Source organism: Macaca fascicularis, chromosome 9, assembly GCF_037993035.2.
Source record: "Macaca fascicularis isolate 582-1 chromosome 9, T2T-MFA8v1.1".
Lineage (NCBI taxonomy): Eukaryota > Metazoa > Chordata > Mammalia > Primates > Cercopithecidae > Macaca > Macaca fascicularis.
The window spans coordinates 11896258-11915160 of record NC_088383.1 but is presented as its reverse complement, the minus strand read 5'-3'; the positions used below and the strand labels follow the sequence as shown (position 1 = coordinate 11915160).

Here is an 18903-nt window from a genome sequence, read left to right as displayed (position 1 = left end):
ATGACCCAAGTGACATTTAGGGACTTATCGCAGTGCCCTAAGGAAGACAAACCTGCCTCTGCACGATGGCACTGCCTCTTCTGTCATCTTGCAAACACTAAGAAGTATAAGCGGCTGAAAATAAAGTCATAAATCACGTTTTCTACACAAACGATAAATCATGAATCTGCCATTTCCTAGTATTTAACACAATAATTAGAAACCAGCTGAGTGAATTCACGAGTGTTAGGTCTGTAATGTAAGGGCCATGAAGCTTAAATACCCACTTAAGATTTGTGACTGATTTACTAACAAGAATTGAGAAAAATGGCCAAACTCTTAGGAAAAAAACAGAGAAGCTGGCGAGTTTAATTTTTAAGTGATTTGCATACATTCTGGAAAATTAATTCGTTTCTAAGGTGACATTCTAATTGATCGTTCTCATTGTTTAGTTGATTATTTGGGTAGCAAACTTTTCACAGTGTAGTCAGAAGTATGTAAGACTTCGTGGCGTATTTCACATTCTGAATCATCATAAATTGCATACGAAAAGTTTAGTTTACTTCTTAGGGAAACCATGACTTGATTTTGTAATGACATCTTCAACTTTAAGGGCAATGTATGTGTCTATACAGCTATATGCTATATACCTAGACAAACATGCATGCACACACACATTATGGTTTTGTTTGAAATACGTAATTTTCAGTCTTTGTTTTTCTAAAAATCAGAACCGTGCTAGGAAGCTGGGCTTTCTCCTCACAAATTATGCCTGAGGATACCATCACACAAACCAGAGGGTTAAACAATCAAGTCACAAGTAGTTAAATGTATCAGACATGACATAGAGAAAATATGATTTTAATTTTTTTCTCACCAGTTTCTTGTGTGATGACAGCTAACTATCTTTAGAGGTTATGAAGGCAAATGGATACTTACATACCAATTTTAAATCCAGGTTTGATGCATTGAGCAATATAAAGTATCAGACCTGGGATTTTCAATTAAGTCCACACGTGCTTATTGGACTTGGTTGCCTTCTTCAGCTGAACAATATATCTGGCTTTTGACCTTCGATTTCCAAGATCGTTAGATGTAGGGCTAAACTAACCTTAATTTTTTAAATACTACCTTACTGGAGGAACCAGGTCTAGGCTCCTAAGGAACTGAGAAATGGTCGCAATCGAGTGAATTCTTATGCTCCCAAAGGGCCAAACTTGACCTCAGACTACTAAGCTACATTTATTCCCCAGCTACTGTTCTGCCTTTGAAATTACAGGATTTTAGTTGGTCTTTCAATTATCTTAATAATTAGCTGGATAAATGAAGACAAACCTTGACAGTTCTTGGTTTTCCATATGTTATTTGCATAAATAATATATACATATATAATGAGCTGACTATATAAAAATTATTTTAAGAAAGGAGCAGAATTGGCCTCCAAAACGGAAGCAAAACACAACTGTATTAATCAAAATGAAAAACATTTTCTAATCAGCCATAGCATAAAGTTCCATATATATCTACATTCTATAAGGTAGAACATGTTTCATTAACATGTACGCTTCTGAAATACTTATTTTCTCTTTAATTGCATGTGAATTAGTTGGAAGAAGCTGTAAGGAAGCCCTCTTACTGATTTAAACCTTCTCAGCAGTTTGTTAAATTCTAGCCTCAAATCCCTTGAGGCAATAGTGGATTCAAAGCAGCTTTTAATCATACTATGAGGAGGGTGAAGTAGTATGTAAGTAGGTCATAGAGAGAGAATTCCAAGTGCATAGGTTACTGCCTTATTTAACTACTGTGTAACATAGTTTTCAAAGCACATTTGCTTTTGCAATTTAAAGATATAAGCAAAATCAGGGTCAAATATAAAAGAAAACTCATTCTACATGGGATATGGTGATGTGAACCGAGGAGAGCTTATGGGGTGTATCTGAGTTTAAATACTTTGGCTGCCAAATACATAAATAATGTAGTGATTGCATAGGTACTTGAGGTAGGTACCAGAGGGAAACAAAATACTCACACACATCACCCCCCCACCATAGGTTATTCACAACAGTCTTCCATTTGTAGCTTTCATTTCTAATATCGAGTCGGTTTCCATGATCACAGCACATACACAAAAGCCATTTGTAAAAATACAAATTTCAAAAGCTCTTGAGAAAACAAAACAAGAACACCCAACCAAATACCACCCGATGAAAAGCTTCAATTTCTCATTTCACTGCTTTGGTAGGAAGAAAAAAAAAATCTAAAAACAACTCAACGGGGCCCCTTTTTTAATTTTCATGCAGTAACGAGCCATCAGGTATCATGTTTTGGCAGGTGGAGTTATTTGGCAGACAGCTCTATGGGGTCGCTGTTGAACGCTCAGGTTCAATGAAGCTATTTTATAGCCAAGGATCTTATTGACAGCAGTGGAGGGGACGACGCCATCAGCTGGCCCCACCTGTGGATGTGAACCAGTTGGTGACACCACCCTGTGTTGCCATCACTGGGGACCAGGCTGTCCTGAACAATGAAGTTTCCTCATAGTTTTAGCTGCATTGTAGAAAAACCTTGAGCTCTTCTCTCGCCCCATCCCCCTACCTTCCCTAATTGTCTCCTTTTTTTAATCAACTTGCTATTCATTTCCCAAACAAAAGGCAATTCAAGAATTGGAAGCACTTCAAGGGAAAGTTTCTGAATGACCTCATTTTATATGAGGCCTTCCCAGGCAAGGGAAAGCACTGTGCCGTTTCAGCTCCACTTCCCTCTTGGAACCTCATCTCATACAGAGTTTTGTCCACAGGTCATTGTCTGAACACTGAATTATCACTGGCATTTAAAAAAAAAAAAAAACTCAATAGAAACAGTGCTAATAAATGCATTTGTACACAGAGTACAAACTGCTTGAATTGGAATACAAACCCTTTTTCTGCCACCTCACTCAATGAATGAACCAGAATACAGTCCACTGACTAGAGATCTTTCAACATTTTTGTACAAAGTTGCTACTATAATTTAGGGACTGGTACTCGATATATCGTGACCCATGTTTATAACCCAATAGTTAATTTCCTGCTCCTGCAGACAACCCTGTATATCTTGTGACATTTCTATTTTTTATTATTCCTATACACAGCTTCCCATGGTAGCATCACTTAAAAGACAGTAGCTATCAGCCCTGCAACTACAGAACAAAGATGTACTAGCCTTGTTCAGTCAACTCAAAAAGCCACCTTTACTGAAGGATTTCTTTTTCCTTCTCATTTCTGGCTCGTCATGACAAACCAGGATGCAAAACATCTTTCCTCTATCACATTTGCAAATTCAAATTTTATTAGCATAGCTGTTTCAGTTAACAGCAACAGCAAAGAAACACAAAACAAGTCCAGTGTGCTCACAGCCATTTGGAGCAAGCAGTACAGGCCCTGTGAGGGGATTTCCCATCATTGCCAGGCAATACATTTGAAATCCACATGAATTTTAAGTACCTGAGAGAGTATCTGACTTTGTGACCACATGTTTGTTCTTGGCTTACTGCAGTTTCATTAGCAACTTGCAAAAATAAACATTTTTTAAATGTGTTAACAAAAACCCCATACATATCCTTAAGTGATATATTGTAAGCCTAGCTCTTGTTGGTTCCACAATGATATCACTTAAACAATAAATATTTATATCGCCAATTATAAGTTTTAAATGATCACTTATTTTCCCTCTATCTTGATAACTTCTGGAACGGTGACATTATCACATTTCTAAGGCGATTTAAGTAAAAGTAAATGCCAATAAAGATGAAATCGTTATTAAGCTCATTTTACATTTTTTCAGGGAATAGTAAGTAGTCACCGTTGCTTGAGAATAGCTTCTACTGGTTTCTATTTATTTTTATTTTTTGCAATCTTGTGTTTTTCTGAAGCTGTTTTTCATAGAGCCAAAATACATCATAGTGAATTTATCTCCCTTGTGAAGGGACCTTCAAGCTGAAGACGGTTCCTTGGATACATACCTTCTCACTCGCAAAGGAGGGACCCCGCTAGCGTGTTCTGCAGCTTCCAATCCAAGGGAATGAAATGTCAGCACTGTGGATCTCTCGCACCCAGAGCCCAACCATCTCATCGCTTCCCTCTCTAACTTGCCCTTTCCTTTTTCTCCTTTCTCCATTGTACCAAGATTGCAGGCCCTTCCTTCCTTCCTTCCTTCCTTCCTTCCTTCCTTCCTTCCTTCCTTCCTTCCTTCCTTCCTTCCTTCCTTCCTTCCTTCCTTTCTTTCTTTCTTTTTTTTCTCTTTCTCCCTTTTCTCCTCCTCTCTCTCAAATGGGAGCCAGACAATGGCAGAAACTTCCTCTCCAGCTGCGTGTCTGAGAAGGTAGGTGGCTACCAAAGTGAAGAGAGGAGCCTTGGGTTGCTCGTCTGCCAGAGAAATCACGTTTGACTTGCCTTGACCAAGGCTGATTTCTGAACTAGGAACAGCTGTCTTCGCAGTGAGCCCTGGGATTCCTTTCCAGACGTTACCAGGAAGAGGAGGGGGGAGGATGGAAGACTGTCCACTGTGAAGGGAGTCAATAGGATGTGAAAATTGGGAAGGAGACGTCTGGGGAAGGGGTGGGGAGAAGAAAAAGATTTCCTTGTCTAGCACTGTGATTTGCACATGGCAGGCACTCAGAGAAAAAAAAAAAATCCTTTGAAGAAATGTCCCAGTGCCCTCTTGAAGATGCCGAGATTTGTCAAACTATACCAAGTGCCCTTATCTGGTGCCAGCCTGGCGGCAGGAACAAAATTTACACTTATCAGAATGAGGTTTTCATTCCTTCCCAGTCTGCCCCTCACCACCCCCACCCCGACAACATGTTTTCCCCAATTGGCCAGAAGTTCTTATCTTACTGTCACATGGTGTTAAATTTTAGAAAAAGGAGAAATTACCGCTTGACAAACTACAACAGCTGAACAGCAACAGCTGGGAGGACACAGTTGCGGGCGTAACATTCGGTCCCAGAGAAGGCAGCAACAGGTGGGGTGAAAGGAAGAGAAATGGACGTGGTAAGCTTGAGGGTGGGGTTGTCTGAGACGGATCTTGGCAGGAATCAAATTCTCCACTTCAGAGGGAATCTCTCTGGGCATGACAGCCCCATGTGCCTGAATGTCTGTCCTTTTTCTGAACAAATACATCTTGAAAAAAGAGTGAGGATTAAGAGACTCAAAGCTTTGGTTTCTGTTAAAATGAAGCACATGAATCTACTTGACTCACTATGGTAACTGATCCCTCCCTAAGAGCTCGTGGTCACTGGGATGAGAAGATATCTGATCCAGTACATGCAGATCAGAATTTTCAGGGCAAGCGCTACTTTCAGACTGAGTGAAGACATAGTGAGGCTTAAGAACCAGACCTGTTGGATTCAGCATTTCATTCTGTCAAAGAGTTGACTGACACCGGGAATGAGTCATTTAATTTTCTGATTCATCAGCTAGACCTTTCTCTTAAATGTGGCCATTCCGTACTTCCTAATAGAGATGAATGGCTGAAAAATCAAAGCCTACCGTGATCCTCAGATAAGAAGCACAATGTGTTAACCTAATTATCACTACAGCAATTATATAACCAAGCTATTAAAGTGACATGTAGGTTGAAAATACATTAAGGTTTTGAGCACAGGAAATTTATTTTTTTCCTATAATATGGTTCAAATCTCCAGCCATTTTTAGCCAAGGATAGAGGTTTTTGAAAATCCCAAATGACTTTCTATTTAACTTTACTTTTGATGCTAATTCCCATGAAGTCCATTAGGGGAATTTTTTTTCTTTCTCTTAAAAGAACTACCCAAAACCTTCAGGCAAAAGTGGTATGGCTATCTAGTCAAGCTGAGTGGAGTATGTTCTATCTTGTCCTTCCACTATCGCTGTGTACAAAGTGTCATGTGACCTAATCACTTCACCTCTCAATTTCCTCTGTATATGAATAGCTACATATTTGCCCCGTTTCATAGGAATAGGGCACGTAAGAGAAGAGGAGAGATGTAAATGACTTTAGGGTCTGAGGAAGAAAGGGGATGAAGCTAAGGATTGTATTTTGCTGTCTTTCATAATAAAAATGAATTCAGGGTGTCCTAATGACATCTTCCCTCTCCCCCTCACCCACCTCCATCTGCCCATCTTTCAGGGCCCAACTCAACTCCCCTGTCTCTGCGTTGCGCCACTTGATCCCTCCTCATCCACTGTCTACTCTTTCTTCCATGACTGTTGTGAGCTCCTTGAGGCCCCAGACGATGTCTTTCATTGAGCACTCCATGTATGTTTATTGCTTGATTGGTTTTCATGGCAGTGTGACCTATTTTGGTCCCCTAGATGCATAAAAATTCACTTTTTAATTTCATAATGCTTTAAAATTGTCTATTGTTCCTTCTGACATCTGTTCCCATTACACAGATTCAAGCCCAAGAGAAGTGAGGCATGGGATGCTTTAATTCAAAGACCTCCTCAATTGTAAGGTGAACAAATGAGGGTATAGAAGAGAGAGTTGTTAGAATCTACATTGCTACTTTCAAAAATGTTTCCTTCCTTACTTGCTAGATGCTTTCTGCATTAGCACCATGCTCCATTTCTTCAGTCCTATGCCATTCCCAAAACTGGCACTGGAAGGTAAGTTTAAAAGAGCTGTAATTTAGGAAGGGCCGAGCAGCTGAAACTATAAACAGTGACCAGGGATTTGACCTCAGATCCTACGTGGCGGTTCCTCGCTGAATTGTATAACTTCCCCACTAGTTAAAGCCAGGAGACACAAATCAACGTCTGTGCAGTGGAACCACAGCACGAGAGAAAGAAATGTCTTTAAAATGTCAACTACTAAATAGTTATACTGTCAAGGTGGCTCATGTGAGGTGTTCGGCTGAATACAGAGTCACAGTTCCTCCCACTGTGTCTACAGGCCTGTTACTTTACCTCTCTCTCGGGCTCAGTTTTTCCATCTTTGAAATGGGAATAACAACTACCGTTAACTCTTGTATATCTGAGGATTGAATTGTACAAGATAAAAGTAACCAGTTAGTGTAGTGCTAGGTATACAGTAGATTGTTAATAAATTTCATTTTTACTCCTTATTTCTATTATAACACCCCCACCCCTATCTTTGTTAAAACCTACAATGGGCAGTTGGAAAAGAAGAGAGAAGGCCAGTCCTGACTTGATTGTTCTTTTAGTACTGAGGTTTTCACTGATACTTCTAAGGCCTGTAGCCAGACCCAGAGGGAAGAGGGAGGTTATCGTTTCTGGAGAGCAGGCACCAAACATCCTGAGGCTTGGAATGAGGTCTCCATTCCTTTTTATCAAATCAGTTTTCAAAAACAAGGTCAACATGAGTTTTCATTTACAGACATGATACCTTAAAGGCATCGCCGAAGGAGCAGGTCAGCCTTCTCATCGAGCCCAGAGGAGAGCTGGACTCTCAGCCCAGGTTGTTCACAAAGCAAGGCATGAGCAACATCGCAGGGCCTGTTGTCCTGGTGGGACTGAGATGGAGAGCCCTACCGGAAGGATGAAAAGCAACTCATCAATTTCCACATAAAGGCACAACTGTGCCCAAGTTAGTCAGTTCACAGACCTGCTAGAAGCCCGTGATGCTGCCAGTAAGCTTCAACACAGAGTTTTCTACTGATTGCAGCTGCAGGCCTTCTGAAGAAGGGGATGAAAACAGCCATGCATATCGAAGGTGTATCAGCATCATAACTTGAAACCTCAAGCTTTTCCTTTCCATAACAACCAACTTTGTGGAACTAAATAGTCTTGCAGGGAAACTCTAGTTTTTATCTTTTTCTGAGGGCATGCTGCCAGTCCTGCTCCCTAAACTCTAGTGATGCATCATGATCCTAAACAGCCAATCATGGGCGGGTCAACCTGGAATGGGCTAAAGTAGCAGGAGTTCAATCTGCCTGTGTAATACATGTCACTCAGGGCTGGTGTCACCCTCTCTCCACAGATGCCATTTCCTATTAACTTTGATGGTCTTGACATACAAGAAAATGTGCTGGATCGGTCACACAGAAGAAAGCTGTGTGTGTGTGGGGGGGGGGGGGCGGGGAGATAAACACACCTGTACATGATAATTGCTGACGACATTCCATGAAGCAGAACGGTGTGTTTGGGAACAAAGTGTACCTCATCGAAAATCAAGGTTAACCAGCAACATCTCTGAGTTGAATGGAGGGTCGGACACACACACACACACACACACACACACACACACACACACACACAACTTCCATCTTAGTCCGATCTCTATGAATTGGTGCCATTTAATCAGAAAGGTGCTTCAGCTCTAGGACACTTCATTTCAATTCTGAATGGGCTACAACATTAAAACCTCATGCATCCTGTCCCTCCTTGGACACTCTCTTTCCAATGTCAGCCAAGTCAAATGCTACGAATTTTAATCCTCTCCAAACCACTGCCTCGTCTTTCCTACCGAACAAAAGTCACTGTTAGTTCAGAAAAAGACTCCTATATCCAGTAACAATTACAGAAGCATTCAATAGTTTTATGAATCAGGAATGCTCCCCACCCCAGATTCCCCAGGAATTATCAAAATATGCAAAGAAATTCAGTGAAGGCTAATAAAGGTGACCCGAAAAGGCATTATTGCCACTGAATGGACTTGTGATCCTTACTGTTCCAGGAAGTACAGATCAATGCCATGAAGAAGATGATGCCACAAAACAGACTGCATTCCGTTAACGACTGTTACAGAAATCTCTATACAAAGAAATCGAAGTGGGTATTTCTAATACCCACTAATTACTCACTACCATGATGACAAAATCAAGGTATGCTTTTCGTCTATGAATTTGGACACCTTAAATACAGAATGATCATCCCCACGTAACACTCTTCCTTGTGCATTTTACTTTCCATCAACCTGTGTGTTTCCATGGCTGTGCTCAATGAACTTTTTATCAGCCACGTTTTCACCTAATTAACCCCCCTGATTACAATAATTAGTATTGATTCACTCTTTGAATGACTTCCTCGGTCGTCTAGCACAATCTGCATTTGCTACAAAGTTCTAGATATGAATATTAATCAAATGCTCGCATTTGTTTTTCAGCCCCAAAAGGAGATTTTTGCAACTGTATACCCTCTTATTTTTAAAAAAGCAAAACTGTCGGGTTTCATTTTAACAAATCAAGGAATATTCATACACAGGGGTTAGAGATCTCAGTACACATCTATATGAATATTCCCAAAGCTCATGGCAGAAGGGCTTAGGGTACAATATTTACTTTCTATGAAAAGAAGTCATTTTCCCAGTTCGAATCTTTTGCTATTCATTTTTCTGCATGTCTGGGCTTAGAATTAAATTTTCCTTCAACATTTGTTGAAGTCACTACCTTGGGGAATTATTACATGTAGAGGCTTATGGAAGGATACAGATTACGTATCGTGTTCCTGTTGTGGAAATAGATGTAGATAAGTTTGCCAGCTTCGGGCAACCTCACACCATCCCCATCAGGTGAAAGGAAAAGGCATACGTATGTCGGATGCTGGAATGGGGGCAGCCTCCAAATTCTGGGAGCTGGTAATAATCCAGCCACCGGAAAAGCAAACAAAGTGAGAAGAGAGTTCCCTCATTCCTGGACCTAACTGTGACTACCCAGGAATTACAGTGACTAGATCACAGACAAATAATTGGTAATTTAGTCAAAAATTCAACGTGGGGGTTTCCAAGTCGTTTCTTTAAGCAGGCCACGGACAAGCAGCTAGGGAGCACAGAAGGCTACTCTCCTCCCAACCCACACAAAATTGACTTGCAACCTTTGTTTTGGATTAAACATTTCCCATGGAAGCAGAATCTGAGTGTGCCGGAAACAGTGTGCCAGCTTCAGATATAAAGCTTCACCAATTACCTTTTATGAGCTCTTCTTGAAAGCAGTTATTGGTATACCTGATGGAATGAGCAGTTCGAATCTCATTGCAAGTAAGACAACATCACAAGCATGCATTTAAAATCCACTCTATTCACAACCGATAACTTAAAAAATATTATGCTGCACATATGCTTTGAGTGTCCCCACTCTGAAAATATTGTCCATAGAAAAATCTCTACTTCAGAAGGCAATTCTATTTATCCGGTAACATTTATTTTAATAATTCTGTATTAAAATTTTTTAAAACATTTCAACTTAAATTGAAAAGATTGAAATTCATGTCCAAATTCTAAAAAATAGCTCGTTTCATAACTGTTTTCCTAAGTAATACATCTTGTTTCTTATTGACTGAGAACATCACTAATTTAAACCAAAATATAATCCAATAGGGAATATTTACAACTAAACTTTTAAAAATTACCCTTTAAAATGATTTCCCTTCTGTTTTTTAAAATGAGGTCCTTAAACTCTCTCTATAAATGTACTAATATATTCTGATATATTGCTGTGGCACAAACAACTAATTAAGCAACACATTAGAATGTTAGATAAGATATATTCTTCACAGAAGTCAACCTTAGTAAAATGATTTTCATGTAAATCAATTATAATTCACTACTGTAGGGTCAATTCTTTTATTTCTTATGTGGCAATATAAGTGGTTTCATTATTTGAGAAGTTTGAAACAGATTTTTCCATTTTCTCTGTCGAAAGCTTCGCTGTTCTTACCTTAGAAACCAATGCTTATCTGGTAAAATGAAAGATATTTGAAGATGTGAGAAATGTTTGCCCTGCATAGAAAGGCATTTTATGAGGACATAAGCATAAATCAAAAATCAATATATTCCACAGAGACCTTGAACTTCACAACTTAATAGGCTATGTAATAATAGTTTGTGACCAAAATTGTAAGGGCAAAAGTTCTCACTTGTCCTTGAATTTCTAAATTGTTTATGTACATAGATGCCAAAGGGAGAAGCAGAGACTAAAAACTGTAATTTACATAAACATCAAAAATATTCCTCTTAACTCTTTTTCATGCTATGTTTCATAAGTTCACCAAATGAGCAAATTAAAAATCCCCAAGCTTTAAATACCATAGAGGCAGGTCTGATCACAAGGCGTTTGCCAGACTGATAATGGTATTACAAGCATTCTCAATCAATAAGTTTTCTTTCAGTAGTTAACAGAGAGGTAAGCAATAAATCTCTAACTTAATCCAACCAACATAGCGGCAGAATGCAAAAAGCTCTATGAACGGTAGATACTAAATTTTTTAAAAGCACAAAACCACAAACAAGCAGTTGCAAAAGCTCTTCATTCTGATAGTCTATACAAACAAGATTATAGGAGATAAAAAGAGTGTTGAAAAAGAAAAAAATAAAGCCCCAGACATGCATTAAGCTAGTTTGACAGCTCCATTGTTCAACCGGTCCCATTGTCAGACCCAAAGATGTATTCAGTGCTACAATGTCTGCTAGCAAATAAACAAAAGACTACATTTTTCAAAGCAGGACGCCAATTCTATCATAATTCTCCCTCTGCTTCCCAAAAGGTCAGTGGTGCCTCCTTCCTGGTATGTGATAGAACCCCCAACACAGAGGCAGGAAACAAATATTTGCTTTCAATACATGGGGACCCAGGACGCCATGCATGAAGGAGGTCTCCAAACGGGTACACATTTTGGCAAACAGGATAAAGTGATCCAAACCTGGTAACACACGAGGACTATTTAGGTAGGCTAAGTCCAGATTAGAGCGGTATTTGGAACGCAAGTCTAATATGGAGTCTCCTCAGCTCCTTTTTCGGTGATTATTCCATGCAGAGTGCATAAAAATGAAAGAGGCTTAGACATTGCAAAGGAAAAGATGAACCAAGAGCCAGATTCAGAGCCCTTAAAATTATCCACTGGCCACTCACAAATAGCAGTGAGCAAATACATGATATGCTTTCAAAAGGCAACTAGTACAAATAGAACTCACGGCAGTCCTCCGCCTTTCTCTCGCTGGCTCTCTCTTTCTCCCAATCTCTGGGTCTCGATTTCATCTCCCTCTCTCTCTTTAGATTCTTTTTCCCCCCTTCTCTTCTAAGGTAAGGAAGCTACTTGATTCAGAGCATAATTAGTGTCTCAGCCAGCTCTAGAAACTAGAAAAGCGTGCATTAAAAACAAAGGACACAACAACATACCTTAAAAGCAGCTCTTCATTTCTCATAGTAACAGCGGATTTGGGACAGCGCATGCTTCTATACTGATAGTCTCAACAAAAGCCAGTTCAGAAGTACGCTCAAACATCAATGCCACAGTCGCTGCTCACTAACGCGCCCTCTCCTCCCTCTCTCTCTCTCTCTCCCTCTCTCTCTCTCTCTCTCTCTTCCCACTCTCTTCCCTAGTCAAATGCTGAATAGTAGAGCAAAGGGGCTCCTGCCGATTCACTAAGTAGAAATAATCCTCTCTGACAAGTTATGTTGTCTATGCATATTATTACACTAATACACTCTGCTGCCTATAGGGGTCTTGTCTGCATTCACTCAAGCCTGGCTGGTGTTAGTTCTCCTAGTTACCATCTTTAAAAATTGGAAAACAAAAACAAAAACAAAAACAAAAATACCAAGGAACTCATTTACCTTTTTCTTATACATTTAATAGCAAAATCAATTTCCCAGTTGCCTTCTGCTATCAAAACTACAAGCAAGCATCGCAGATGACTAACCACAGATTGGGACGGGTCAGTGTGCTAAAAAGGATTTTTGCCTCTCTTTTCTGGGACACTGCATTCACAGTTGGATTCATCTGCTCCTCTTGTCTTGTCCTCAGGAAGAGTGACAAGGTTAAGACCCTTAGCCCCACCCTGGGTCATAGATGCATAGGATAGAGATCGAGGATTTGGAAATATTTTAACTCCGTGCACACCAGGGTTCTCATAAATCAGAGCGTCATTCACCTGGAGGAGGGTATCTAAAGAAGGCAGGCGATGCAAAGATTGTTTGGTGGCACTGGAGTCCTCATCAACACAGGAGCATCATCTGCAAAAGACCAATGAGTTGCTCTTTTCTAAAATAAGAAAAATCTGCTTCCCTACCAGGCTTCGCATGTACAGTTAACCAGGGAAATACACATTGTACTTCTGTTTATTGGAATTAGAAAAATTCTATGCAGATTAGCCAAGTAAAATAACAAGTTAAACACATACACACACACACAGGAAAGAAGAGATGCTAAGGACTGAGCAATCCGTCATCAAAAGTGCAAGCTAAGGCAGCGTTCCAGGAGGTGTGTGCTGACCTGAAGCCAAGAATGCACTCAGCTTGGATGGAACAACATAGAACAGCCTCAAACAGACGTGGGTCACTGAATCCTGGTCCCACTCCCATTCTCCATCAGTACCAACATGCACCTCAGTATAATCTGGACTCCAAGCATCGGTGGGGAGAATAACAGAGGAGGAAAGGAATGGTGGACTCTGTTCCCCACCTATTTGAAGATCTGGAACACACTCCAATTTCTTGCTAGGTCTCTGACCTCTGAACTTGGTCTTGATCCACAGCTAGAAAAATGAACATGTTCTCTGGGCAGGGGGAGATGAAGGTTTTTAAATCTCCACTGCACAGCAATCTTGCATGATGTATCGGCTGGACTATGGCAAGTAAGAGAAGGATAGCACTCACCATCCCTATTTCTAGAGGGCAACAAGAAGGCGTGATGAGTCACTTGACAAAAATCAGATCATGAAATGAGAGCCTTGTCCCTAAAACAACCCCATTTTTTTGGTACATATTCTTGCTTCATTCTAACATATGAAAGTTACAGTGAATATATAAAAAATGAACAACCTTGCCAGCGAATGATATCATATAAAATCTAAGATGTTCTTTTGAAGTAAGAAAAGCATCATGTAAATGAGCCTGGAACCAGAGAGATCTTAGGGAGAAAGAGTTTGAGCCCATTCGCCTTGTGACTTGTGCTCGGCGCTGGGGCAGAAGTGTCTTCTCCCCTCTGTGGCTCTCTTTACTCCAGCGGTTAAATGGGGGCAACAAATGCTAATTTATTTTAAAGCATGTGAAGAGCCTGTAGTGAAACTGGGTGTCCAAATATTAATAAAAGTGGGATAACTGGACTGATACCAGCCACGGGTTTTGTCCATTAGAGAAAAATAAAAATACACTGCTCAGACACGAAGCCCTTCTCTGCATATTTCCATACAGTTTCTAATCGGGGCTAAACTATGAGGCAAGCACTAACACACAACAGTAATGCAGTGGCTTATCCAAAGGTAAATTCTTAGCATTGGAAGCCCATGTTGTAATATATGGGGCTGTTCCTACAGTGAAATAAATTGTGGATCCATGGTAGTAAGGACTGGAACTGCACCAAGCCATTAAATATTTTGTACTCTCTCCACTTCCTTTTTAGTCTACGGATGTAAATAATGAGAATGCTATTGAGGTGGAGTTGAGTACCTGTCTAAATGCCACTAAGATGACAGATTGAAGGCTTTACATCCACCATGTGCTAAACCTGGGTTATAAAGATGAGTAAATAGGAAGAAAGGATGTGGTTTATACCATATACATAGTGTATAGTAAGTCTTTGGCCTTCCCACCTCCACATTAAATTAATCTTTGCACTTCGTAATGCACCCAATAGAATATTTTTCCCTTATCTGGTAATTAATACATATTTGTTAAATAAAGGAATGAATTTATTTTTAACCACTGGAAATGTGAGAACTATTTTATTTTCAAAAAAATTTTAAATGCCATTTCTTTAACAAATATGTGAAAAAAATTAACCTCGATATTTTGTATTCTAATTCAGGCACTGGTCAGCATAGATGACTACACTGAGATATTCCTTTCATGCTATTACATTTTACATTTCAAGACCTTTTCACATTTAGCAATTCATTTAATCCCCATGACAACATAGTGGGCAGGCAGAGCTGGTTCCTTAACCCCCTTAGCTGCAGAAATTCAAGTGTAGGAAGTGACTGGAGTGACTTACCCAGAGAAGATGCAATAATGACAGAGCTTAGGAGCTCATTCTACCAACTGCTGGGCCTGTGCCTTTCTAGGGCACCACACGCAACTTAGTGCCCCCACTGTGCACAGAGATCCAAATATACACCCCAGCAAAGCAGAGTTTTTAGGGAGTGCTTAGTGTAATGAATCTTACACTTCCCTAATGTGATAGTAATAACCTTAGAGGATAGTGATACGGTTTGGCTTTGTGTCCTTACCCAAATTTCCTCTTGAATTGTAGCTCCCAAAATTCCCACGTGTTGTAGGAGGGACCCGGTGGGAGATAGCTGAATCATGCGGGCAGTTTCCTCCATACTGTTCTCGTGGTAGTGAATAAGTCTTATGGGATCTGTTGGTTTTATAAGGGCGTTCCTCTTTCACTTGGCTCTCATTTTCTCTCTTGCCTGTTGCCATGTAAGATGTGACTTTCGTCTTCCGCCATGATTGTGAGTCCTGCCCAGCCATGTGGCACTGTGAGTCCATTAAACCTCTTTTTCTTTATAAATTCCCCAGTCTTGAGTATGTCTTTATCAGCAGTGTGAAAACGGACTAATACAGATAGATAGTAAATTAATGAAAAATTGCATAAGAGGTTCTGACTTGGATACTAGTATCAAAGCAATTCCTTTCAAACTTTACTCCAAATGAAGGTTGAGTTGAGCCTAGACAGACGAACAACTTTTGGGGGCAAATTATTCATATTTTTTGAGATCATCTGCAGTAGAAGCCAATTTTTAACAATCCTGATTATTACTATATTTGGCTGGTAGGGATTTTTTTTTCAAAAAGAAAAAAAAGCAGTAATTAACAAAGAACAACAATAAGAAAATCTTAGATTGTTCTCATGCCCTCTATATCCAAAAAGATGTTTTTGCTATATAAATTACATTTTTAGCTAATGATGCAAACTTGATGAAGAAAAAAACTAGAAAAGTACTGCAATGTGAGAATATTGGCAGTGAGCTAAGAATCAGCCAGCTTCTTGGCCTTTCCAGATTTGAGCTTTCTAAAAAATTTTAAAAGGTGAAATTATAGGTGCATTTATTTCTGTTATAGGTAATTTCCAGAAGAAAGAGCTAAATTTCCAGATACAACTTAATGACTCTAAGTTTTTTCTGCTTTCTGTGCCTTCTCTTTGCATTTTGGCATTTACATTGCAAAAGTAATAGAAAGTATCATTTCAATGGAAGTGTTAATATGAAATATGCTAGAGCCTGACAGAACAGATTCCCTCTTTGATAAGAATGGGACAGCACACAAATCTAGCCTGCCTCTCAGATCCTAAAAGAACAATCCAGGAATGTGGAGGCACCGAGGACATTAAATCTATTTAGCTGCTAGTTTCAGATACTGAGAACTGCCAAGTTTAATTAAGAAACATCCCATATTGCTCTGGAAGATGGAAAGAATACATAGAAAATTTGTTAAGTAAATATGAAGCCATGATCAAGGTCTAAAAGAAATGGATTTTCAGTGTACCAAGTGTGTGATACATAGTAGGAGCTCAGTGAAGTTGATAAATACACATGCAGATGGATGAACGTTCTTCCATTCCGCTGATGTCACACTGAAGACACAAAGCTACTCTGACCCCAATTTATCAACTTCAGAAGAAGGGTCTTTCTCTATGGGTGCAATAGAGGCAAAGTGGTGACATCTGCAAATAGTGGGGGAGCCCAGAGCAGTACTGGGGACAGAAGCCAGAAACTGATGGAATATGGTACAATCCTTCTTTCAGACCCCAGTTCCCTGCTCTGCCTTGCGGGGGAAAAATACTTCCAAAGCATAAAAGACCCAAGTATCACAATTCACTGCCTGAAAAATAAAACTGACAGTGGGTTTAAAGTAAGACCCCAGGAGCATTGCTAAATAAAGGGTTTGATAGTATCTTGGAAACTTGTTCACATGAGTTGCTTTCACTTGAGCAACTCAAAAATGACCTGTCAGTCACACTGTGGAAGCAGGAGGTGGCCATCCCAGTGACAAATCCAAGGGCCCTAAATTCCAAATGGAAATTCCTTCCATAAAGACTCTGCTCATTTTCAAAATGGACCTGTTGGCCAGGACGAGCAGGGCACAGGAATGATTAACGAGCAAGACTAATTGTAAAGCCCCTGATCATGATAAAGTGTCATAGTTATCAATACATATGTATAAATAATAAACCATAAAGTACTTGGAATTCCAAGAAGCCACTTGAAAATAGATACTATGTAAATTTAAGAGGTATTGTTCTAAAGAGTAATCATGACTCTCTGCTGTAAATGAAAGCAGACACCAAGAACTGGCTTCAGAGGACTATGTCTGTGTAGGTAAAGAAAGGTCCATCGAAGACAAGAAGAAGAAAGGTAAAGATTTCCCATTAAAATAAGCTATCATGGATAGCATAGTTGATAAAAAACAAACAAACAAAAATTAGCTTTGGTTTTGAAATCTTACAACTTAGCAGACAACATGTTCACAATGGAGCGGTCATTTTTGGCCTAATGTTTTGCCAAGCACCACTTTCAGGCAGGTGGGAAATCTTAAGAAGGCCACAGGTGAATATTCATCAGTTAGGCATTTAACATTTATGTGGAAAATGGACCAAGTTTATTCTTGCTATTTTTAGAGGAGGTAAAGGCACAAGCAACTCCCTTTCTTCCTGCTCAAAGTACCAGGTCAGATAAACTATGTAACTCTACCATTATCCAGGCATCCACACATGAATATGACCTTTGGTGCACTTGGGGATCTTCCTTTCCTAGTGGTTTTGATTCCAGGGAATCCTAAGAAGTAAATCGCACAAGCTTAATAAAGACCTCGGTGGCGTGGATCAGCCTTCCTTCTTGGAAGGTGACACCAATATGGTGATTCATATGATCACATGACGGAAATGCAAGAGAAACCCAGATGGTCTAGGGAAGATGAGTTTGAAACTATCATAACACATCCACAGCTCTTTTTAATTTTTTAAACTTTTTCAGAGATAGTGTCTTGCTCTGTTGCCCAGGCTGGAGTGCAGTGGCACAATCATAGCTCCCTGTGGCCTTGAACTCCTGGGCTCAAGTGTTCCTCCCACCTCAGCCTCCCAAGTAGGTAGGACTACAAGTGCATGCTTCCACGCGCCACGCATAGGTCTCATATAATACTCAGGTGCTTTCAATGTTACCTTTCTTTCTATATCACCCTCTGAAATTAAGTTATTTACTTATTAACTTGTTTTTTATCTGTTTCCTCCATGTGAACCTAAGTTCCATCAAAACAGGGAGTTTCTCCATTTTATCCCCACTTTAGAACAACATGTGGTATGTGGTAGACACTTAGGAAACATTTGTTCGGAGGATGGATTTCTTCGTGAAGCATTCTTCTTGTGCGTTACCTAGTCTCGGTGGCTTGCAGCTATATCACACAATTTGTGAAATACCACACTTTATGAGGAGGAGTCATTAAGTTATTCAGCTAGAACGGAAAGAGACAAAAAGATTAGGAAGGGCCTGTTCGTAACTTTAAGGATTTGATACATTCTTTGAGATGGAATGATAAACTTGATGTTTTCATAATTGTTTTTGAATTTTAAAGCACCATTTATATGGGTACATTGAAAATGAAATGATAAAACTGTATATTTCCTTCATTACTTTCCATAAATGCTAAAGTTTGGGAGTTCATAAACCGCAGGCAGGTAGAACTGGGCATTGAAGATGAGATTGGAAGACGAGACTTTCAGAATTAAGGGCAATGGGAGCAGGAGGGAGATTTTTGTGGTGGCTTGGCAAAAGCAAGTGTCCTCGGGCAAGGAACAAGAATCAGAAGTCAGTGTAATTTTTGCTTCATTCATTTTCAGGAGTAGGCCTACTTTTTGTATTTAATGCTTCAGTTGACTGTGCCACAGCCCCAGGAGCTGGTGTTACCTCATTTCTTCCCAGGTCAGCCTGCACCCTGCTGACCTCCCACCTCACTGAGATCCCCCAGAGATCAACAGCAAGTTACTTTTATGAGTTCTATCCTCTGCCTGCTAT

General features: G+C 39.9%; 1 protein-coding gene and 1 long non-coding RNA gene across 24 annotated transcripts in view; one reads left to right on the top strand and one right to left on the bottom strand.

The window, feature by feature from the left end:
- The window catches only part of CELF2 (CUGBP Elav-like family member 2), an 866142-nt gene that overhangs the window by 317018 nt on the left and 530221 nt on the right, over window positions 1–18903 (bottom strand). For 6 of the 23 annotated variants that reach the window (XM_015455530.4, XM_065519950.2, XM_015455534.4 and 3 more), the window contains exon 1: window positions 12071–12338. The exons of 5 other annotated variants lie outside the window; for them this stretch is intronic. In XM_015455530.4, coding sequence (XP_015311016.1) covers window positions 12071–12123 — 53 coding nt within the window. In that variant the 5' untranslated portion in view covers window positions 12124–12338. Of the gene's footprint in view, window positions 1–11594; window positions 12339–12508; window positions 12596–13355; window positions 13535–18903 lie in introns of those variants that run through there. 12 more of the 23 variants (XM_065519967.2, XM_074001006.1, XM_074001005.1 and 9 more) reach the window with 5 other exon arrangements.
- LOC141407646 (uncharacterized) overlaps window positions 4898–18903 on the top strand; it is a 32442-nt gene continuing 18436 nt past the window's right edge. Inside the window, exon 1 of the long non-coding RNA XR_012417451.1 lies at window positions 4898–5009. This is a non-coding gene — a long non-coding RNA (uncharacterized lncRNA). The remainder of the gene's footprint in view (window positions 5010–18903) is intronic.